The sequence below is a fragment of the Pseudorca crassidens genome, chromosome 8 (genome assembly GCF_039906515.1).
Source record: "Pseudorca crassidens isolate mPseCra1 chromosome 8, mPseCra1.hap1, whole genome shotgun sequence".
NCBI lineage: Eukaryota > Metazoa > Chordata > Mammalia > Artiodactyla > Delphinidae > Pseudorca > Pseudorca crassidens.
Genome location: NC_090303.1, coordinates 17,085,714 through 17,111,120, shown reverse-complemented (window position 1 = coordinate 17,111,120; position 25,407 = coordinate 17,085,714). Strand labels below are relative to the sequence as shown.

Sequence of the window (25,407 nt, the reverse complement as noted above, 5' to 3'; positions counted from 1 at the left end):
TTTCCTTTGCTTTTCCAACATGCCCCTTCGTGCATATGCACACAGGAGTGCTCAGTAAAGACCCCGGCATAACAAATGAACAAACAAACAAACAGGCCTAAAGTGGCCCTGACTTCAAGTGAATACTAGTTGGCTAGCTACAAGGTCTTCAGGTCTCCTCTGGCCTTCTGAAGCCATCGGAGGGAGGGCCCTGTGGAGGCGGCGTCACCCTGGCACTCACGCCGGCAATGACCAACTACATCCATCTCAGATTCAAGGGCACAGTCACACACCACCCCCAGGGACATTAGCATGTCCTTTCTTCTCCAACTGGGAAGACAGCCATTCCTCAATACTGTATCTCTCCTTTCTAACATGATAAGAAAGTGTACATTCAGAGTCTGACTCTTCAACTCTCCAAAATCTTATTTTCCAGAAATTTTCATTTTGTAGAGAAATAAAGCTATTGAAGTTTTCCCCAGAGCCTCGAATTACTTTGAGCTGGCTTCTTCCTTTCCTTCATTCTATTCTTCAGGATAATAGGGCTTACACTGGCTGATCACTTACATGGGCCACGCATGGTTCTAAGTGCATTACCCGGGTTATTTGCTTATAGTACAACAGACAACGACCCTGAAGGAATGATTTACCTTACTCTGCTCATCTGCTCGAATGCTTTGCTTCTGATTTCTCTTCAGTATTATGCTTCCTTTGTCAGTTACGAAATCATCTCCTTGTTGCTGGAAATACACATCACATGTAGGCAGAGCTGTTGCTAGTACCTTAAAAAGAAACGGCTGTTTAAGTAACCAACAAAAGTTCCAATTTTACCAGAGTTCAAGAGTTTCAGACTATACTGTACTTTAAAAGGTAATCATGATTCTCACTTAATAGCTTCAGGAAGAACACACAGAGGCAGCTTATAATTTTTTGTTTCTCTATGAAAAGGGGAAATTTTTAGTGATCCTAAAACTATGTGTTGGGTTTTCTTTTTAAGGGCTGCTCAACTAGTGCAATTCTAAACTTTGAAAACACTTCTTATTTTCTACTGGTTTTGTGGTGTTTCGAAAATTAACAATATGCATGATATACAGATTCAAAGATTATTAGATGTTGTAATTTTAACACTCTCCAGACCAATTTCTTTTAATTCTCATGGTTTGCAGAATCTGGTCTTAAACGTCCCCATGAGAGATTATACCGGGATAGCGAGATTCCACCAACCAAACTATTAAAACAGCAGAGTAGCATTCATGCAACTCCAGTTTCCTTAAAATCCTGGGTTTTATAGGACTCTGTTTTATATCATCTCCTTAGTCATTCAGCTGCCGACCCAGCTAGAATCTCCAATTGCTCGTTTCCAAATTCTCACTATACCCTAGACATCGATGTTTGCTTGATGTTTCATTGTTGGTTTTACAGTTAAGGTTTTTAATTTCACAGGTGCCCTGGTTGTTCATCGTGAGCAGGCAGCCTTGAGGTCAGCTGTAGTCAACTTCAGGAACCCTCATACTCTGTGGTCACTATTCAGACTCTCAGCCATGCTCTCCGACCAGCTCCTCAACCTGTGTGATGAGGACCCTTTGGACAGGCCACACTGGATTACGTTTATTTGTCCTCTTCATTTTTTTCCTCTCACCTATTGTGTTCATCTTGTAACACAAAATTATAAGCTATTTACCACTTTTATACAGAAAACATATTATGGAATTAACTTTATATTATACTACATTAAATGCCGTACCATGTTAAATTCAATCAATATTAACTTTTGTGACCACAGTTAGTTTCTATAACAAGCCAGTGTTTCCCAAACTGTGTACAAATCACCTGGGGATCTTGCTAACATGTAGACTGGATTCAATAGGTGTGGGTGGGGCCTGAGAGCCTCCAAGTCTAATGAACCCACAAGTGATGACACTATTGTTGGTCTACACACCACATTTTGAGTAGCAAGGATATTGCCATAGACTGAAGGTTTGTATCCCACTCCCCCTCTCCCCAATTCATATGTTGAAACAGAATCCGCAGTTGATGGTATTAGGAAGTGGGGTTTGGGGGAGGTGATTAGGATTAGTACCCTTATAAAAGAGGCCCAGAGAGCTCCCTTGTCATGTGAGGACTCAGTCATCTAAGAACCTGGAAGTGGGTCTCAGACATTGAATCTGCAGGCACCTTGACCTTAGACTTTCCAGTCTGCAGAACTGTGAGAAATAAGTTTATGTTGTTTATAAGCTACCCAGTCTATGGTATTTTTAGCAGCCCAGACTAAGAAAGATTAGATACATAGATAGGTAGGTAAATGATAGGTGAACAGATGGATGATAGATGACAGATAATAGGTAAACAGGTGATTGAGAGATGATAGATAGGTAGATGTAGATACAAATATAGATATCTTTCTGAAGACCCATCAAGAAAGTTAACCGTCATTCTTCTTAGCTCTCCTATTTGAGTATTAAAACAATTATTTGAAAGCTAGGGTCTTGGATTCATGTCCTTTCATGTCTCCATCCCCATCTTCTCTCTTCTCCCTGAACCTTGCCCCTTTCTCCATCCCTGTCTGGACTGCACCCTGAGCCCCTCCACCCCAGGCTCCACTTCTGCTGGATGGTGTCCGTAAGGGCACAGAGGACAATCTTCATCACGTCATGCCTTTGCTCAGAAGGTTTCAACGAGTTCTCATTGCCCCAAGAAGAAAATTTAGCCTCTTTAATAGGAGAATCTCATTTTCTCTTCCAGTACCTCTTTCCTATATAAACTTTCTGTTCTACCTGCAAATACACCTGCGTTGTTTCTCCTCTGAGCTGTTACTTAGAACTTTGCTGGTTGGACTGTCTTCTCCCCTCATCCACCAATGGAAACGCTCATGGCTTTCTAGTCTCAGGCAAATGATTCTACCCGCGTGTTAAGCCCGTTCGTAAAGGATCAGTCGCGGCTCCAAAATCCTAACGCACTTATGGACTCTCCCCTTGTTGCGTGGCACTGCTCCCATCCTGAGCTACCTAGGAAAAATATCAGTTATGGTTAAAAACTTCTAGAGCGCAGAGACGCTAACTAATCCCTCTGTACGCCAGTCTTAGCCTGGAGCTCAGCATTATGCACCCGGCTATAAACTGGGGTTCCTGTGACCCCCTCCTTGAGTTCGATCATTTGCTAGAATGGCTCAGAGAACTCAGGGAAGCACTTATTTATATTTACTGGTTTGTTATATAATAAAGGATATGATGAAGGAGACAGATAAACACTCAGACGAAGATGTACATAGGACCGGAAGGATCCCACACACAGGAGCTTCTGTCCCTTTGTGGCTGGGATGCACCACCCTCCCAGAACACAGATACGGTCACCAACCTCGAAACTCTCTGAACCCAGTACTTTCGGGAATTGGATGGAGTCTTCAACCCACACGCAAGATGGATCATTACCTCAGCCTCCCTCACCTCTCCCCTTCCTGGACGCTGGTGGGTGGAAGCAGAAGTTTCAAGCTTCTAATCATGGCTTGGTCTTTCTGGTGACCAGCCACCATCCTGAAGCCATCCAAGAGCCCACCCAGAGTCACCTCATCAGAACAAATGACACTCTTATCACCCAGGAAAGTCCAAAGGATTTGGGAGCTCTGTGTCAGGAGCCAGGGGCCAAGATCACTATGTATATGCATATATTTTTTTCCTATTATTTCATGATAGTTTTAGCCTAAATATAAATATCAATATTCTTTTCCCAAAGCTTTTTTTTTTTTTCAGTTACCATCATAAACCTGCAATACGAAAAGCAATGAAGAAGAATCTAGACATAGGATTGCTTTATCTTGACTCCACCCACCGCAGTTGTGAGTCTAGGTCAGGATAGTGCAAGCCTCCTTTTCTTGCCCTAATCTCAGTCAGTAAAAGAGCAAATTCCGGGCTTCCCTGGTGGCGCAGTGGTTGAGAGTCCGCCTGCCGATGCAGGGGACATGGGTTCGTGCCCCGGTCCGGGAAGATCCCACATGCCGCGGAGCGGCTGGGCCCGTGAGCCATGGCCGCTGAGCCTGTGCGTCCGGAGCCTGTGCTCCGCAACGGGAGAGGCCACAAGAGTGAGAGGCCCGTGTACCACAAAAAAAAAAAAGCAAATTCCAAGCCTCTTAAGGGGTATTTTCATCCCTCCCACCAGTCGTGTCCAGATAAGGAAGAGACCTCAGGAATAGACTTAGTCAATGCCTTCTCCCCTTGAAGTCGTTTGCCTCACATTGCCTTTTCCTTTGTCACATTCCTGCTTGTGGCTGGAGTGAAAGGCGTAAGAGTGTTATGGGAGGCTAACCTGTATTTTCTCTGATGGGTTCATATGCCTGGGTTTGCCCCCCTCATAAGACTTTGGGATAAATATTTTTAGGGAGCATCTCCCGCAGGACTGCTGACTTGTAGAGAATGAAGCAGACCAAGCGACATTTCCAATCACACACTGCTATGAACAGAACTGAGGACTGCTAATCCGAGACGAGCTTCAGGAGGCCAGTGAGCACATCTTACACTTAGCTCAGTACCGTATTCATTCATTCATTAGCAGAGATCCATGGCTTCCTACTATGCACCAGTCATAGGACTTGTCACTAGAGCAACAGTCACTAGAGCGATGGGGTACACATCCTCCCTTCCCTCTTATGGTTTACAGTATTGTCAGGAAGACAGACCAGGAAATGCTCAATAAACACATTGATGGGTGTTTATCTGATGGGTACCTTGAAAGAGCAAAACTCAAGTCCATTTCATCACAACTTAATGCAATTCACACTTCTGTGCCAGGCTCTGTGCCAGAACAGGGATACAAAGATGAACAAAATACAGACTCTGCCCTCAAGACTTCATAGAATCTGCAGTTCCATGATAGAATCGACTCTGCTGTGTTTGTGGGCAAAACCACTCTCTTCCGGGTAACTTACCCACGATCTCAAGGGTGTGTGTATTTACCCACACCGCTTCAAATGAAGTCTGTAAAGAGAGTCAATGAAATACGAACCAAAGGAGCCAGTCCCTGGAGTGGCGTGGCTTCCTCTGTCTCGCAGACGTAGAAATTCAAAGGAGCAAAGAAATAGCTGGGTGCTGGCTCAGTGTAGCTGCCACCTGTGACATGCGGACGACAATCACACTGCCCATCCTCGGGTGAGCACCTGAGGGAAAACAAACCCACCTCCTAAAAAAAGCATGGAGGAGGGACGGGTGTAAGATAAGCCTTGGGGGTGCTGGGCTAACTGCCCCTTGGGTTTGGGCCCATTCTTTGAAACCATGAATCAACCATTCTGGGGAGGATGTGGAGAAACAACGGATCTACAGGTCTGGTTTTTTGTTTGTTTTTTAAACTTTTTATTTTATATTGGAGTAGAGTTGATTAACAATGATGTGTTGGTTTCAGGTGTACAGCAAAGTGATTCAGTTATACACATACATGTATCTATTCTTTTTCAAATTCTTTTCCGATTTAGGTTGTTATGTAATATTGAGCAGAGTTCCCTGTGCTATACAGTAGGTCCTTGCTGGTTATCCATTTTAAATACAGCAGTGTGTCCATGCCAGTCCCAAACTCCCTAACTATCCGTACCCCTGACCGCACCACCACCACCTTCCCCCGCTAGTAACCATAAGTTTGTTCCCTCCATTCTACAGGTCTAGTCTCGACAAGCAAATCCAGATCAATGAAACCTTGGTTGCCACTTCTCTCCTCAGAGGCTCTCTGATTCTGCTCTAAAAACCGGGCAAAGGAGAGTGCAGGACCTCTCTTTACAGGCTGACAAAAAGTTGGAGTTTTAGGCGGGTCAGATCACACATTTGCAGGCATCTTTCATACCACCTCAGGATGACAGTTCTACTGCCTGGGTATCTCACCCGTGGAAATATCTGAAGTGAAAGAAATCAGTTGGGCTACCGTTAATGTCTCAAGATCATAGCTTTTCAATGCCCTTTGCTTGTCTTGGAAGGAACTCCTTCACCTATGACTATAAGCAGGTCCAAATGAAATGTGCTTTTGTTTATTTGATAGAAATGAAAGTGAGGAATAATGCCACAAAACTTATTCATTTTACTGACTTACACGTTGGAATAAGCACTTCAAATATCACAGTCACAGGGAGAACATCTGTGGAGGTGATTTTCCAGTCCCCAGTATCCAACCTACAAAGAGAAAATGCTCAGTTGATTCCAGCCTTCAAGACATCTGCTGCTCTGAAGGGTAATGTTAAAAGCACTACAGTTCCATCGACGCACAGCAAACAGCCATGCGGCCTGAACAATCACACAGTAGCTTGCTTGCCTACGCACTTGGTCATGATCTTCTAAAAACACACACCTCCCGTTTCTAGGACTTTAAATGAAGGGGACGGGGGTTTGTCTATGTATTGCTTTGAATGGAAATGCGATGGATAATCAAAAAGGACCTACCATATAGCACAGGGAACTCTACTTAGTATTCTGCAATAACCTAAATGAGAAAAAAATCTGAAAAAGAATAGATATATGTATATGTGTGACTGAATCACTTTGCTGTACACCTGATACTAACGCAACATTGTAAATTAACTATACTCCAATAAAAAAAAGAGAAAGAAATGCAGTGGAAATCTCACAGCTCCTCTGACAGCGTCAATGTTAGCTTCAAGCTGGGTTGTCTAAGGTCAGCCAGGAGAAATTCTTTGACTAGCAACTCTCTTCTTTGACTTGCAACTGCTTTCAGTCCCTTACCATGAAATCCCTAGGGATTTTTACTTACACACTATGGCAACGTTTGGGGCTAAAAAGAAAAATCATTCAGGCTGATTTTGACATCTTATACGAATATCACAGTTTAGTAGAATCACGTGCTTATAAATAATTGTTTTGGCTAACATACTCTCCCTGTGTGAGAGACTCAACTCTATTCAAGACTTTTGTCATCATTGCAACATCTTGACCTTTATTTGATATAAACAGCTGGTGAGATATAAACAGCTACTTCTTAAGTCTGACATTCACTGTAAATACTCAGAAAAAGACTTCCGCCTCAAATCTCCATTTAACAAACTCAGATAGAATTAACATCTTAGTAGGCACGGAACTCTCATTTGAAATTGGTTAAGCATCTGTATGCTTTTGGTTGTCATCTTGGAAAAATTTTATGTCCACTTTACTCAAAAAGATTTATTTTAAATATCAAAAGTTGACATAATTTGTTACAAAACGCAGCAAAGGGCCTTTGATATTTTTCCCAAAACCAAACTTTAGTTTAGGCAAAAACAACGTGAACTGAGCTGCCTTATCCAGGATGGGGTTGTGAAAACCCCCTCTAGGCAGGGTACGCTGTCATGTTGGCCCCCCAGTGGACCATCCAGGGCACCATTGACACATGTGCGGTACCAAGCAGATGCCTCGGCTCAGCCATGATGGACAAGTTCCCCCATCACTGGCCCCTGCTCAGTTATTTTCCTTTTGCAGACACAATTAAGTACACAGTGGCAGTTCACAAGCCAACGAAAAAAGTTAGGCCGTGTCTAAGGTTTGTCTGGAATGATCTGACCTGGTGTCTCCGTTGGTCTGTTCACCAGCTCTGCACTCTTTTTTTGTGGTGTCCACTCACGGTCATGGAGCTCGGCATGGCGCACCTTCCAACGTGAAACTTCTAGATTACTTGTCCCGTCGTACACAGAGTTCCCTCTACATATTTACTTCCTTGTTTTCTTTCCCCACCTCCTCTGCCCCATCCCCCATGTGTTTTCAGTAAAGCAACTTACAATATTAGCACAAAACTATGTCGTAACAGACATATGTTTCTTATTTATCAGCTACATTTCTTCAGACACATCAAGGTCACTGTTCTTTTATTAGGTTAAATTTTTGTTTTTTCTTCCTAAAATGTCATGGTGGGCTGCCAAGATCAGAGGACAAAGAAAAGAGCTGGGTTTTTAACTCCCTAAATGCGTGACACATTTCTTATGGAGTGAAAAATGTTTTATTTTGCTAATTTGAGACATACATGCTCATGTGGGTAGTGGAGTCTGTCAAAAATCCAAGGGTTTATTTCCCACAGGAATCTACAATACATTTAAACCTAAGGGTTGTTTTTTTTTTTTTTTTTTAATGAGCTCATCCAAAATATTTTTAGGCATGGAGTGGTAAAGGTGGGAAAGAGACTGTGTATAAGAGACAGAAGAAAAGGCCCCATGATCTGGTGGGTTTAACAAGGGGGCCAGATAAATGCTCTTATATTCTACTGCTTGGTACTTCCAAGAGAACAGAGGATAAAACTATTGCTGTTGGTGCCTGGGTCGATTCAGTCCCAACTGGTACAAGTCACGGTGCTGGTAAATGTTTAACAACTAGCTCTCTGCAGAAACATGGGGGTTTATTTCCAGTGTTCGCTGATTCCTGTAGTGTAAATACTTTTACCACGGGAGTACCGAAATACAATAGGACAAGGAAAGCAATCAACAGGACCAAGTCTCTTCTAGGCAATGCCAGTAGAAGACTGCATCACTCCCTAAAGGCGAAATCAGAGACAAATACGTATAGTGCATTCCTCACAGTGTGGTCCAGTAGCAAGAGACTGACACAGGCATTGGCCTGTTTCCACATCACAGGTCAAGAGTGGCATAATCCTTAGGGGGTTACAGTCACAGGCTGAAAGCACAGCATACACAATTATTCTCATTTTGATTTCTCCACACTGGTAAATGTCCTTAACAGCTTACACTGAGCAAAACACGTGTCCACAAGAACACAGAGCAGCCCGCCCTGCCAAGTTCATTGTCTGCCTGGCCGCACCATTACTGGACTGCATTTAACCCCACACGGGAAATGCAGTGCCAGACACTTTTGCAGCCCTCGTGTGGTTCTACTGGATGGCAATTAGGAGGAGACAAGAGGTCATGCATGCTGCGGAGGTGGGCACAGCTCTGAATGATGCTGGCTGGGTCGGGCGGCTAGGGGAAGGGTTTCTGAGTGCTGCGGAGCTGGGCACAGCTCTGAATGATGCTGGCTGGGTCGGGCGACTAGGGGAAGGGTTTCTGAGTATCACCGTTACTACCGACAGCTCCCTCTCTGGCAGATGCACCTATGATAACCCTTTCTCTCCTCTCTCTTTCTTAGCACCTCGTTACTTTTTTTTTTCCATTCCCTCTCTCCTCTTTCTCTCCCACCCACTGGCAATGCTAATCCTGCTTATGTTGTAAAGGCTAAGAAATTGTGCAACCAGAGCAAGATGTGTATTTCCCCTGCAGGAAAAGCCAATGTGCCTGGAAACAGCCCAAATGTCCGTCAACTGACGAGTAGATGAATTGTGGTATACCCATACAATGGAATATTATTCAGCACTAAAAAGAAATGAAATACTGATATGTGCTACAACATGGATGAACCTTGAAAACATTATGGTAAGCAAAAGAAGTCAGACACAAAAGACCACATATTACATGACTCCACTTGTATGAAATGTCCAAGATAGGCAAATCTATAGAAACAGAAGCATATTAGTGCTTGCCTAGGGCTGGGGGGATAGGGAGGTGGCGGCTAAAGCATGGGGTTTCCTTTCCTTTCTTTTTTATGGTAAAATACCTATAACATAAAATTTACCATCTTCACCATTTTTAAGTGTACAGGTCAACACTGTTAAGTACACTCACACTGTTGTGCAGTCAATCTCCAGAACTCTCTTCCTCTTGCAAAACTGAAACTCTGTACCCATTAAATACCATCTCTCCCCATTCTTCCTCCCTCCCCCCAGCCCTTGGCCACCACCATTCTACATTCTGTTAATATGGATTTGAGGGCTTCCCTGGTGACGCAGTGGTTGAGAGTCCGCCTGCCGATGCAGGGGACGCGGGTTTTTGCCCCGATACGGGAAGATCCCACATGCCGCGGAGCGGCTGGGCCCGTGAGCCATGGCCGCTGAGCCTGTGCGTCCGGAGCCTGTGCTCCGCAACGGGAGAGGCCACAACAGTGAGAGGCCCACGTACCACAAAAAAAAAAAAAAAAAAAAACACACAAAAAATATGGATTTGACTACTCTGGATACTTCATATTAGTGGAATCATACAATACTTTTCCTTTGGGGTCTGGCTTATTTCACTTAGCATAATGTTTTCAAGGTCCATCCATATTACAGACTGGATCAGGATTTCCTTCCTTTTTTAAGGCTGAATAATATTCCATTGTGTTTACCTACCACACTTTGTTTATCCATCCATTCACTGATGGATACTTGGGGTGCTTCCACCTTTTGACTGTTGTGAATAATGCTTCTTCACATTTCTTTCTGGGGTAATGAAAATATTCTAAAATTGACTGTAGTGATGGTTATACACTCTGAATATACTAAAAAATCACTGAATTGTACACTTCAAAAAGTGAACTGTGTGTGAATTATGTGTAACTGAAGCTCTTACAAAAGAAAAAACAAAGCAAAACAAAAAACCAACGTTTGGTCCATTTGCCGGAGGGCATAAGGTTAGTGAACCAGGGGAAATGCCAGGAGCACTGAAAGGTATAATAGGAAATTACATAATTCATTATGCTGAAATTTAATTTTGCATCAAGTCCAAAAAGAAGACTTTTTTTTTTTTTTTTTAACAGAATGATTCATCTTGCTGCTTTCTAAACATGCAAATAATCCAGTTCCTTATATGGGCAAAACCATAGAGCATGACACTATGACCAAAGGGAAATAATTAACCCAGATGCTCTGTGGAATTAGCAGCTCTGTGAGACCCCAGGCAGTCCTGAGTTTCTGTGATCCTAGAGCCAATGACCTCCCCATTTGGCCCCAGAAAACTCTGAGGTTATTTCTATTTTCCCACAGCCACTTCCCTTGCTTCTTTCTTTCCTTTTCTTTGACAGAGAACATAAGACAATACTAAAAGCAGTGTGAGAAGGAGAAAATAATTTAAAAAAATAAAAAGAAACCCCCCCACTTGAAAATTGCCTAAGAAGTCATCAACCTATGCAAAAACGTATAATGCAATTTAACAAATTTGTAGAGTAGACTCCTAGTGGAGGATTTTTTTTTTTTAAGTTTTCATAACTTGGCATTAAATTTCTTGGCATTTCCCCCTGTTTGCTCCAGCAGCGAAAATGTGAGCACCCCCTGTTGGTTCTTCATGATAAACTCAGCAAACCACCTAAAAAAGTTCTCCACTAACTTACTAAAATTTGTGGGAGGTTTGGTACACTTAAAAAAAAAAAATCCAGAGGCTGGTAGGACTCAGGTACTTACAATGACCAAATTTTAGACGTGACAGAGGCAGCTCCAAGCCTTAAATGCATTCAGGTTGGCGGCCCAGGCCCTGTTGACTTAACGCTGACAGCCCAGGGGGTCGGTGACTGTCAGTCCGTAGTGGTTGGTCTTGCATTGGTCGCACTCGGCTCCTTACACAGGCACTGGCCGGCCAAAGACCCCAAGTCAGGATCAGAGCGGCTCACACAAAGGCCACCCGAAATGGTCCCATCAGTGTCACATTCACAAGCTGGGGAGACAGACATGCATTATCTTAGTTAACTGCAAATGTGGGAACCTTGAAATATAAGCGTACCATTTTACCTTCACTATAACTATTTTAGTTTATTTAAATCAATAAATATGTTTAAATAATTAGACCGGAGAGCAAGGGCTGCTCAGAAATATCTCCCACATCTCTGGACTTGGAAAATATTGAATAATTCTGGGGAGACATATATATGTATAAAGTGACGGTAAAGGAAGAGGACCAGAAACAGTGTGCTATTATGAAAACAGCATGTTAAGAATAGATTGATGAAATAAAACAAGCAACCCTAAAATATGTATGGACCACAAACAACCTCAAATATCCAAAGCAATCTTAAGAAGAAAAAAGCTGGAGCCATCATGCTTCTTCATTTCAAACCATGTTATAGAGCTACAGTAATCAAAGGAGTACGGTACTGGCATAAAAACGTACATAACTCAGTGGAATAGAATAGAGAGCCCAGAGATAAACCCACACATGTATGGTCAATTAATTTATGACAAAGGAACCAAGAGTATAAAATGGAGAAAGGACAGTCTCTTCTATAAATGGTACTGGGAAAACTGGACAGCCACATGCAAAAGACTGAAACTGAACCATTATCTTACACCATATACAAAAATTAACTCAAAATGGTTAAAGACTTGCTTGTAAGATCTGAAACTATACAATTCCTAGAAGAAAACATATGCAGTAAACTACGTGACATTGGTCCTGGCAATGATTTTTAGATTTGACACCAAATGCAAAGGCAACAAAAGCAAAACTAACTGGGACTGAACTAAAAAGCTTCTGCACAGCAAAGGAAACCATCAACAAAATGAAAAGGCAACCTACCAAATATGATAAAATATTTGCAAATCATATATCTGGAAAGAGATTAATATCCAAGATATATAAAAAATTCATACAATTCAATAGCAAGACTCCAGCGTGGCTAACAGCACAGACCCCAGAGACGGACATGAGATGCTAAGGCTGCTGCTGCTGCCAAGAAGCCTGTGTGCGAGCACAGGTCACTATCCACACCCCCCTTCCGGGGAGTCTGTGCAGCCCGCCACCGCCAGGGTCCCGGGATCCAGGGACAACTTCCCCAGGAGAATGCATGGCGCGCCTCAGGCCGGTGCAACATCATGCCAGCCTCTGCCGCCGCAGGCTCGCCCTGCACTCCGTACCCCTCCCTCCCCGCGTACTGAGTGAGACAGAGTCCCTGAATCAGCGGCTCCTTTAACCCCGTCCTGTCTGAGCGAAGAACAGACGCCTCAGGCGACCTACACACAGAGGCGGTGCCAAATCCAAAGCTGAACCCTGGGAGCTGTGCAAACAAAGAAGAGAAACGGAAATCTCTCCCAGCAGCCTCAGGAGCAGCGGATTAAAGCTCCACAATCAACTTGATGTGCCCTGCATCTGTGGAATACATGAATAGACAACCAATCATCCCAAATTGAGGAGGTGGACTTTCAGAGCAAGATTTATTATTTTTTCCCTTTTTCCTCTTTCTCTGAGTGTGTATGTGTATGCGTCTGTGTGAGATTTTGTCTGTATAGCTTTGCTTTTACCATTTGTCCTAGGGTTCTATCCGTCCGGTTTTTTTTGTTTTGTTTGTTAACTTTTTTAAAAAAATATTTCTTAATAATTATTTTTTTATTTTAATAACTTTATTTTATTTTACCTTACTTTATTTTCTTTTATCCTCTTTCTTTCTACTTATTCTCCCTTTTATTCTGAACCGTGTGGATGAAAGGCTCTTGGTGCTGCAGCCAGGAGTCAGTGCTGTGCCTCTGAGGTGGGAGAGCCAACGTCAGGACACTGGTCCACAACAGACCTCCCAGCTCCACGTAATATCAAACGGCGAAAATCTCCCAGAGATCTCCATCTCAACACCAACACCCAGCTTCACTCAATGACCAGCAAGCTACAGTGCTGGACACCCTATGCCAAACAACTAGCAAGACAGGAACACAACCCCACCCATTAGCAGAGAGGCTGCCTAAAATCATAATAAGGCCACAGACACCCCAAAACACACCACCAGATGTGGACCTGCCCACCAGAAAGACAAGATCCAGCCTCATCCACCAGAACACAGGCACTAGTCCCCTCCACCAGGAAGCCTACACAACCCACTGAACCAACTTTAGCCACTGGGGACAGACACCAAAAACAATGGGAACTACAAACCTGCAGCCTGCAAAAAGGAGACCCCAAACATAGTAAGATAAGCAAAATGAGAAGACAGAGAAACACATAGCAGATGAAGGAGCAAGGTAAAAACCCACCAGACCTAACAAATGAAGAGGAAATAGGCAGTCTACCTGAAAAGAATTCAGAATAATGATAGTAAAGATGATCCAAAATCTTGGAAATAGAATAGAGAAAATGCAAGAAACATTTAACAAGGAACTAGAAGAACTAAAGATGAAACAAGCAATGATGAACAACACAATAAATGAAATTAAAAAAACTCTAGATGGGATCAATACCAGAATAACTGAGGCAGAAGAACGGATAAGTGACCTGGAAGATAAAATAGTGGAAATAACTACTGCAGAGCAGAGTAAAGAAAAAAGAATGAAAAGAATTGAGGACACTCTCAGAGACCTCTGGGACAACATTAAATGCACCAACATTCGAATTATAAGGGTTCCAGAAGAAGAGGAGGAAAAGAAAGGGACTGAGAAAATAGTTGAAGAGATTATAGTTGAAAACTTCCCTAATATGGGAAAGGAAATAGTTAATCAAGTCCAAGAAGCACAGAGAGTCCCATACAGGATAAATCCAAGGAAAAGACGCCAAGACACATGTTAATCAAACTTTCAAAAATTAAATACAAAGAAAACATATTAAAAGCAGCAAGGGAAAAACAACAAAAAACACACAGGGGAATCCTGATAAGGTTAACAGCTGATCTTTCAGCACAAACTCTGCAAGCCAGAAGGGATTGGCAGAACATATTTAAAGTGCTGAAGGAGAAATACCTACAACCAAGATTACTCTACCCAGCAAGGTTATCAATCAGATTTGATGGAGAAATTAAAACCTTTACAGACAAGCAAAAGCTGAGAGAGTTCAGCACCACCAAACCAGCTTTAAAACAAATGCTAAAGTATCTTCTCCAGGCAAGAAACATAAGAGAAGGAAAAGATCTATAATAACAAACCCAAAACAATTAAAAAAATGGGAATAGGAACATACATATCGATAATTACCTTAAATGTAAATGGATTAAATGCCCCCACCAAAAGACACAGACTGGCTGAATGGACACAAAAACAAGACCCATATATATGCTGTCTACAAGAACCCACTTCAGACCTAGAGACACATACAGACCGAAAGTGAGAGGATGGAAAAAGATATTCCATGAAAATGGAAACCAAAACAAAGCTGGAGTAGCAATTCTCATATCAGACAAAATAGACTTTAAACTAAAGACTATTAGAAGAGACAAAGAAGGACACTTCATAATGATCAAGGGATCAATCCAACAAGAAGATATAACAATTGTAAATATTTATGCATCCAACAAAGGAGCACCTCAGTACATAAGGCAACTACTAACAGCCATAAAAGGGGAAATCGACAGTAACACATTCATAGTAGGGGACTTTAGCCCCCCACTTTCACCAATGGACAGATCAGCCAAAATGAAAATAAAGAAGGAAACACAAGCTTTAAATGATACATTAAACAAGATGGACTTAATTGATATTTATAAGACATTCCATCTAAAAACAACAGAATCCACATTTTTCTCAAGTGCTCATGGAACATTCTCCAGGATAGATCATATCTTGGGTCACAAGTCAAGCCTTGGTAAATTTAAGAAAACTGAAATTGTATCAAGTATCTTTTCTGACCACAATGCTATCAGACTAGATATCAATTACAGTAAAAGATCTGTAAAAAATACAAACACATGGAGGCTAAACAATACACTACTTAAAAATGGTTATCACTGAAGAAATCAAAGAGGAAATAAAAAAATACCTAGAAACAAATTACAATGCAGACACAATGACCCGAAACCTATGGGATGCAGCAAAAGCAGTTCTAAGAGGGAAGTTTATAGCAATACAATCCTACCTTAAGAAACAGGAAACATCTCGAATAAACAACCTAACCTTGCACCTAAAGCAATTAGAGAACGAAGAACAAAAAAACCCCAAAGTTAGCAGAAGGAAAGAAATCATAAAGATCAGATCAGAAATAAATGAAAAAGAAATGAATGAAATGATAGCAAAGATAAATAAAACTAAAAGCTGGTTCTTTGAGAAGATAAACAAAATTGATAAAGCATTAGCCAGACTCATCAAGAAAAAAAGGGAGAAGACTCAAATCAATAGAATTAGAAATGAAAAAGGAGAAGTAACGACTGACACTGCAGAAATACAAAGGATCATGAGAGATTACTACAAGCAACTCTATGCCAATAAAATGGACAACATGGAAGAAATGGACAAATTCTTAGAAAAGCACAACCTGCCAAGACTGAATCAGGAAGAAACAGAAAATATGAACAGACCAATCACAAGCACTGAAATGAAACTGTGATTAAAAATCTTGCAACAAACAAAAGCCCAGGACCAGATGGCTTCATAGGCGGATTCTATCAAACATTTAGAGAAGCGCTAACACCTATCCTTCTCAAACTCTTCTAAAATATAGCAGAGGGAGGAAAACTCCCAAACTCATTCTACGAGGCCACCATCACCATGATACCACAACCATACAAGGATGTCACAAAGAAAGAAAACTACAGGCCAATATCACTGATGAACATAGATGCAAAAATCCTCAACAAAATACTAGGAAACAGAATCCAACAACACATTAAAAGGATCATACACCATGATCAAGTGGGGTTTATTCCGGGAATGCAAGGATTCTTCAATATACACAAATCAATCAATGTGATAAACCATATCAACAAATTCAAGGAGAAAAACCATATGATCATCTCAATAGATGCAGAAAAAGCTTTTGACAAAATTCAACACCCATTTATGATAAAAACCCTTCAGAAAGTAGGCATAGAGGGAACTTTCCTCAACATAATAAAGGCCATATATGACAAACCCACAGCCAACATCGTCCTCAATGGTGAAAAACTGAAAGCATTTCCACTAAGATCAGGAACAAGACAAGGTTACCCACTCTCACCACTCTTTTTTTTTTTTTTTTTTTTTGTGGTACGCGGGCCTCTCACTGTTGTGGCCTCTCCTGCCGCGGAGCACAGGCTCCGGACGCGCAGGCTCAGCGGCCATGGCTCACGGGCCCAGCCGCTCCGCGGCATGTGGGATCTTCCCGGACCGGGGCATGAACCCGTGTCCCCTGCATCGGCAGGTGGACTCTCAACCACTGTGCCACCAGGGAAGCCCCATGATTCACTTTGTTATAAAGCAGAAACTAACACACCATTGTAAAGCAATTATACTCCAATAAAGATGTTAAATAAATAAATAAATAGCAAAACCCCACAAACAACGCAATTGAAAAAACGGGCAGAGGATCTGAACAGATATTTTTCCAAAGATGACATACAGATGGCCAACAGGTACACGAAAAGATGTTCAACATCACTCATCATCAGGGAAATGCAAATCAAAACCACAAGGATATACCACCTCACACCTGTTAGAATGGGTGTTATCAAAAAAACAAAAAATAACAAGTGTTGTCAAAGATGTAGGAAAAAGGGAACGCTTCGGCACTGGTGGTGGGAATGTAAACTGGTGCAGCCACTTTGGAAAACAGTATGGAGGTTTCTCAAAAAATTAAAAATAGAGCTACCACATGATCCAGCAATTTCACTTCTGGGTATTTATCAGAAGGGAATGAAAATACTAATTCAAAAAGACACATGCACCCCAACGTTCACCTCAGCACTATTTACAATAGCCAGGGCATGGCAGCAACCTAAGTGTCCATCAACAGATGAATGGATACAGAAATGTGGTACATATACAAGGGAATATTACTCAGCCTAAAAGGAACAAAATCTTACCTTTTGCAACAACATGGATGAAACTTGAGGGCATTACGCTACACGAAATAAATCAGAGAAAGACAAATATTGGTACCGTATGATCTCACTTATATGTAGAATCTTAAGAAACCCTCCAAACCAAACTCATAAATGCAGAGAAAAGATTGCTGGTTTCCAGGGGTGGGGATGGGTGAAATGGGTCAACGGGGTCAAAAGGTACAAACTTCCAGTTATCAAATAAGTCACGGATGTAATATACAGCACAGTGATTACAGTTAATAACACTGTATTGTTTATTTGAAAGCTGCTAAGAAAATAGTTCTTAAAAGTTCTCATCACAAGGGAAAAAACTGTAACTATGTGTGATGATGGATGTTAACTAGCTTACCGTGGTGATTGTTTTGCAATGCATACAAATATGAATCATGTGGAATTCCCTGGCGGCACAGTGGTTAAGAACCCACGGCAAATGCCCTGGCCTGGGAAGACTCCACATACCACAGAACAACAAAGCCAGTGTGCCACAACTACTGAGCCTGCTCTCTAGAGCCACAACTACTAAGCCCACGTGCCACAACTACTGAAGCCCGTGCGCCTAGAGCCCATGCTCCATAACAAAGAGAAGCCACCACAATGAGAAGCCCGCACATCGCAACGAAAATTAAACCCTGCTCGCCCCAGCTAGAGAAAGCCCGCGCGCAGCAGCAAAGACCCAACGCAGCCGAAAATAAATTTATTTTAAAAATTAAAAAAGAGAAAAAATATGAATCATGTGAGACACCTGAAACTAATATAATGTGATATGTCAATTATATCTCAGTTTAAAAATTAGATTATTTGGGGGGTGATGAAAATGTTATGGAGCTAAGTCCATGTGGTGGGTGCAAAACACTGTGCCGGTGAATTGCTGTTCACTTTAAATGGTTAATTTTATGTTATGTGAATTTCACCTCCATTTTTAAAAGTCTCTAAAAAGTGAAAATAAGGTCAAGAGATAAGAGTGGGATGCTGTAATGAAATATATATCATATATATTTGATCTCATTCACTATAAAGGCATCAACGAACATGACATAGAGGGAAAAACATCACATAAAATGTCGACCAAATCCCTGAAACATGGTTAATAAAGTAAAACTGTCCTTCCCCAGCACAGAAAAATATGTTGCAAGGGTAAGTGCTATCATTTTTTTTGATTCGTCTTGGAAGGAGCACCTACAAGAAAGAAAAAGGAATAAGAAATGTTCAAATCTTTATTTTTGGAAATCTGTTGGTGGGGCAAAAGCTTGGATGAAGAGATTCTGGAAAATGAGATAAACAGCCATCTGTAGCTAAGGTGTAACCAAAAGTAACCACCTTCCCCACTTTTTTTTTTTCCAGTAGAAACTCAAACACCTAAAAGAAGGAACGTCATATGAAAAAGGATGCTGATAGTACAAACAACTCCAGAGAGTAGAAGTTAGAAAAGGTAGAGCTTGACTGAGTATAAGGAAGGAATCTCTAACAGTTAAGGCTTCCCAATAGAGCAGTGACCCTCTCATCATTGGAGGCGTCCAGGCAGGGGCTGGCACAGCACTAGTTGTGGCTTTGGTATACAGGACAAGCGCATTGGTAGACGTTAGATGACCATCAAGGTCTCTTGTATCTTTTTGGTGCTGTGTTTCCAAGGGATTCCACTTTTAAGGAAAGAAATAAAGATGAAAAAAATAAATATCCTGATTCTAAGAAACAATTATGTAAGATTTATACATGTTTGCTTTGGACTAATAAAAACAAAACCCTCAAGTCTAAAGCAATGTTTACATAACCACCATTTAGGTTATTAGTGAGTTTAGTGGAAAAAATCCAGTCTGGAAACACTGAAGCAAACAGTTGTCTGACAGAATCTTTTAATTTTCTTTCTTTATATATTTATTTTTGCTGCGTTAGGTCTTCACTGTTGCGCGCAGGCTTTCTCTAGTTGTGCTGAGCGGGGGCTACTCTTCATTGCAGTGTGCGTGGTTCTCATTGTGGTGGCTTCTCATCGTGGAGCATGGGCTGTAGGCATGCAGGCTTCAGTAATTGTGGCACGTGGGCTCAGTAGTGTGGCTCGCTGGTTCTAGAGTGCAGGCTCAGTAGTTGTGGCGCACGGGCTTAGTTGCTCTGTGGCATATGGGATCTTCCCGGACCAGGGTTCGAACCCATGTCCTCTGCATTGGCAGGTGGATTCTTAACCACTGAGCCACCAGGGAAGTCCTCTTTTGGTTTTCAATTGTTTGTTATTGGATTGTGACTGGTGACAAAAATCTTACTGTGGAAAACCAACACTGGGTTCTGTTAAGTTTGGGAAAAAAGCCCACAATTTTCTTCTAATCAAAGCCAGTTGCTTCTAGGAAGGAGCAACAAACTGAGTTTATTTTATAAGTAGCCAAAAGGGAAAAAGCTCAGCTTTATTTGGGAGACACTCCAAAGGGTCAGCAGTGAGTTCCAGAGTATAATTTAATTATACACAGAAATGTTCTTTGGGACATTTACTTTGAAATAACCCTATGTATGGACTTTAGAGTAGAAGTCCAATAATATGTCTTGGCGTCACGCAATTTAATTCCAGCAAACTTATACTATCAGTGGTGGAGTCTAACAAATATTTGTTTTTTCTGTGTCACATCTGACTGTGTCTTAAATCATAGAAGACTTAAAATTTGTCATCTCTTAGGCCTGGAATCTGATCATGTAAACATTTAGGCTCAAACTAGGACAATTTAGAGAAAATTTATATGAGAACACTGGTCAGTCTTAACACACGTCATTTGTATACACACACACACACACACACACACACACATGTGTTTAGGTAAACTGGGAGAAACTGGGAAGTCTCATAATGGTCATTTTTACAAGCTCCTCATTTGCCTTTCCTCAAGAAATTCCTTACTTACAAAGGATGGTTTCTTAATTTCATATCAGAGGTACTAGTTTTCTTTCCTTGTTTTCCTCCAAAAGCACCATCAAGTTAATACTAAGTGGTTCTTAACGAACAAGACTCTGGTTGATGCATGTGAAATATTTGGTTTAGTTATTTCCAATCTCTTTCCAGACTCCTAAATTATCTGTTTCAAAACTGTATTTCCCTCGGACTTCTCTGGTGGTGCAGTGGTTAAGAATCCGCCTGCCAGTGCGAGGACACGGGTTCGAGCCTTGGTCTAGTCTAGAAAGATCCCACATGCCGTGGAGCAACTAAGCCCGTGCACCACAACTACTGAGCCTGTGCTCTAGAGCCCGCGTGCCTAGAGCCCATGCTCTGCAACAAGAGAAGCCACCGCAATGAGAAACCCAGGCACCGCAACTAGAGAAAGCCCGCACGCAGCAACGAAGAACCAACACAGCCAAAAATAAATTAATTTTAAAAACACCTATTTTCCTGATTCCATCTAAGAGAGAAATTTCATCTTCTTTTACAAATGCAGAGCTTTATAAACATTAATAAAGGTTGTAATGTATATGTGTGTGTGTGAGAGAGAGACAGAGTGAGAAACAGAGACACAGGGAGAGCCAGAGGGAGTTTGATCACAGATTCTGGCAAAAAAAAAAAAATGACACTTAGGACACTGATTTAAAGAAATATATTTTCTGAGGATCCTGTATTATTTCAAACAGGTCACGTAAGGTAAACTTTTATACAATCAGCTACCTACTGAGTGATCTGAGCAAAAAAACCTTCATTTATGCTTATTCCACATCATGAATATTGAACGTTTGAAATCTAGGACACTGCATGTATTTGGGTATCTACTGATTTACTTTTGCTCAAGACTTCAATTTATGTATTATGATTATATAAAGTTTGAAATTGGAGTCTCATAGCAAGTTCCACCTGCCACCAATATAAAATAACATTATATTGATGATACAGCCTAAGAAGCAGGATTTCTGGATATCGGGAGAGGCCATCTACCATGGGTCCTGGGCATGTGAACACTGTTGCTGAGTGTGTTAACAATGCAAGGCCCTGACGGCTCTTTGCTCAGGCCGTTTCTCCAGGTTGTGGTTGTAGTAAGCTACCTTGAGGGATGAGGTAACATTTTCCCCCAGAAAAAGAACGGGCTTGCTTCCACTTGCTATAAAAGCAATGAATTCTCCAAACTCAGTGCTCCTGGGCTGTGACGTAAGCTCATTAGCTGTGCAGGATCCAGATGGTATCCTCTGAGTTGCTCCATGGGCCGTGGGGACATGGGAACTCACACAGATACAAACATCTTGTTGCTTACTGTGTCATCAGCAATAAAGTCCTTTGTCTTTGATCCAGGAGTTTCATGTCTTCGCCCAGCATCCATGAAACAGTAACAAGCTAACCTGTTAGTTTGCCAGTAGGGTTAAGATCTCGGACCCAGTAACTCACACTGGGCATCTGAAGTCAGGTTGGAGTATATTTCTAAGCAACAATCTACAGCACTACTGGGGCGAGACTGAGGCAAGCGGGGTGCCCAGGGCACACAATGTAAGGAGGCACTCGCTGTCAGCCGTGTACTCACATGACTCAGAGTGACAGTGTCCTGAAATTTGGGGACCTAGGTGTTTTCTTGCCTCTCCCTAGTCTCAGTCCTGTAGGGAAAGGCAAATTAATGATGAGATACTATTTCGTTAGCAAAAATTAAGTGTGGAGGAGCTTCAGGATGGCGGAAGAGTAGACATGGAGATCACCTTCTTCCCCACAGATACACCAGAAATACATCTACACGTGGAACAACTCCTACAGAACACCTACTGAACGCTGGCAGAAGACCTCAGACCTCCCAAAAGGCAAGAAACTCCCCACGCACCTGGGTAGGGCAAAAGAAAAAAGAATAAACAGAGACAAAAGAACAGGGACAGGGCCTGCACCAGTGGGAGGGAGCCGTGAAGGAGGAAAGGTTTCCACACACTAGGAAGCCCCTTCGCGGGCGGAGACTGCGGGTGGCGGTGGGGGCAGCTTCGGGGCCGCGGAGGAGAGAACAGCAACACGGGTGCGGAAGGCAAAGCGGAGAGATTCCCGCACAGAGGATCAGGGCCGACCAGCACTCACCAGCCCGAGAAGCTTGTCTGCTCACCCGCCGGGCGAGCGGGGCTGGGAGCTGAGGCTCGGGCTTCGGTCGGAGCGCAGGGAGAGGACTGGGGTTGGCGGCGTGAACACTGCCTGCAGGGGGTTAGTGCGCCGCGGCTAGCCGGGAGGGAGTCCGGGAAAAAGTCTGGACCTGCCGAAGAGGCAAGAGACATTTTCTTCCCTCTTTGTTTCCTGGTGCGCAAGGACAGGGGATTAAGAGCGCTGCTTTAAGGAGCTCCAAAGATGGGCGCAAGCCGCGGCTAAAAGCACGGACCCCAGAGACGGGCATGAGACGCTGAGGCTGCTGCTGCTGCTGCCACCAAGAAGCCTGTGTGCGAGCACAGGTCACTATCTACACCTCCCCTCCCAGGAGCCTGTGCAGCCCGTCACGGCCAGGGCCCCGGGATCCAGGAACAGCTTCCCCAGGAGAAAGCACGCCGGCCTCTGCTGTCGCAGGCTCGCCCCGCACTCCGTGCCCCTCCCTCCCTGCGGCCTGAGTGAGCCAGAGCCCCCGAATCAGCGGCTCCTTTAACCCCGCTCTGTCTGAGCGAACAACAGACGCCCTCAGGCGACCTACACGCAGAGGCGGGGCCAAATCCAAAGCTGAACCCTGGGAGTTGTGTGAACAAAGAAGAGAGAGGGAAATCTCTCCCAGCAGCTTCAGGAGCAGCGGATTAAATCTCCACAATCAACTTGATGTACCCTGCATCTGTGGAATACCTGAATAGACAACGAATCATCCCAAATTGAGGAGGTGGACTTTGGGAGCAAAGCAATATATATATTTTTTGCCCTTTTTCTCTTTTTGTGAGTGTGTATGTGTATCCTTCTGTGTGTGATTTTGTCTGTATAGCTTTGCTTTTACCATTTGAACTAGGGTTTTGTCTGTCCATTTTGGTTTTTTTTTACTTCTAAAATTTTTTTTCTTAAAAATTATTTTTTATTTTAATAACTTTATTTTACTTTATTTCATTTTATTTTATCTTCTTTCTTTCTCTCGCTCTCCCTCTCTCTCTCTCTCTCTTCCTATTTTTTCTCCCTTTTATTCTGAGCCATGTGGATGACAGGCTCTTGGTGCTCCAGCCAGGTGTCAGGGCTGTGCTTCTGAGGTGGGAGAGCCCAGTTCAGGACACTGGTCCACAAGAGACCTCCCAGCTCCACGTAATATCAAATGGCGAAAATCTCCCAGAGACCTCCATCTCAACACCAGCACCCAGCTTCACTCAACGACCAGCAAGCTACAGTGCTGGACACCCTATGCCAAACAACTAGCAAGACAGGAACACAACCCCACCCAATAGCAGAGAGGCTGCCTAAAATCATAATAAGTCCACAGACACCCCAAAACACACCACCAGACGTGGACCTGCCCACCAGAAAGACAAGCTCCAGCCTCATCCACCAGAACACAGGCACTAGTCCCCTCCACCAGGAAGCCTACACAACCCACTGAACCAAGCTTAGCCACTGGGCACAGACACCAAAAGCAACGGGAACTATGTGTTTGGTGACCCCAAACACAGTAAAATAAGCAAAATGAGAAGACAGAAAAACACAGAGCAAATGAACGAGCAAGGCAAACACCCACCAGACCTAACAAATGAACAGGAAATAGGCAGTCTACGTGAAAAAGAATTCAGAATAATGATAGTAAAGATGATCCAAAATCTCGGAAATAGACAAAATGCAAGAAACGTTTAACAAGGACCTAGAAGAACTAAGAGCAAACAAACAGAGATGAACAACACAATAAATGAAATTAAAAATTCTCTAGGAGGGATCAACAGCAGAATAACTGAGGCAGAAGAACGGAGAAGTGACCTGCAAGATAAAATAGTGGAAATAACTGCTGCAGAGCAGAATAAAGAGAAAAGAATGAAAAGAACTGAGGACGGTCTCAGAGGCCTCTGGGACAACACTAAATGCACCAACATTTGAATTACAGGGGTTCCAGAAGAAGAAGAGAAAAAGAAAGGGACTGAGAATATATTTGAAGAGATTAAAGTTGAAAACTTCCCTAATACAGGAAAGGAAATAGTCAATCAAGTCTAGGAAGTGCAGAGTCCCATACAGGATAAATCCAAGAAGAAACACACCAAGGCACATATTAGTCAAACTCTCAAAAATTAAATACAAAGAAAAAATATTAAAAGCAGCAAGGGAAAAACAACGAACAACATACAAGGGAATCCCCATAAGGTTAACAGCTGATCTTTCAGCACAAACTCTGCAAGCCAGAAGGGAGTGGCAAGACATATTTAAAGTGATGGAAGGGAAAAACCTACAACCAAGATTACTCTACCCAGCAAGGATCTCATTCAGATTTGACGGAGAAATTAAAACCTTTACAGACAAGCAAAAGCTAAGAGAATTCAGCACCACCAAACCAGCTTTACAATAAATGCTAAAGGAACTTCTCTAGACAGGAAACACAAGAGAAGGAAAAGACCTACAATAACAAACCCAAAACAATTAAGAAAATGGTAATAGGGACATACATGTCGATAATTACCTTAAATATAAATGGATTAAATGCTCCAACCAAAAGACATAGACTGGCTGAATGGATACAAAAACAAGACCCGTATATATGCTGTCTACAAGAGACCCACTTCAGACCTAGGGACACATACGGACTGAAAGTAAGGGGACAGAAAAAGATATTCCATGAAAATGGAAGTCAAAAGCAAGATGGAGTAGCAATTCTCATTATCAGACAAAATAGACTTTTAAATAAAGACTATTACAGGAGACAAAGAAGGACACTACATAATGATCAAGGGATCGATCCAAGAAGATATAACAATTGTAAATATTTATGCACCCAACATAGGAGCACCTCAATACATAAGGCAAATACTAACAGCCATAAAAGGGGAAATCGACAGTAACACAGTC

At 42.4% G+C, this 25,407-nt stretch overlaps 1 protein-coding gene across 1 annotated transcript in view; it reads right to left on the bottom strand.

Annotated features, from left to right (window-relative positions):
* LAMB4 (laminin subunit beta 4) overlaps window positions 1-25,407 on the bottom strand; it is a 111,969-nt gene that overhangs the window by 63,065 nt on the left and 23,497 nt on the right. Inside the window, 5 exon segments of the mRNA XM_067745896.1 lie at window positions 4,975-5,125; window positions 6,043-6,123; window positions 8,492-8,600; window positions 11,274-11,345; window positions 11,348-11,440. Coding sequence (XP_067601997.1) covers window positions 4,975-5,125; window positions 6,043-6,123; window positions 8,492-8,600; window positions 11,274-11,345; window positions 11,348-11,440 — 506 coding nt within the window.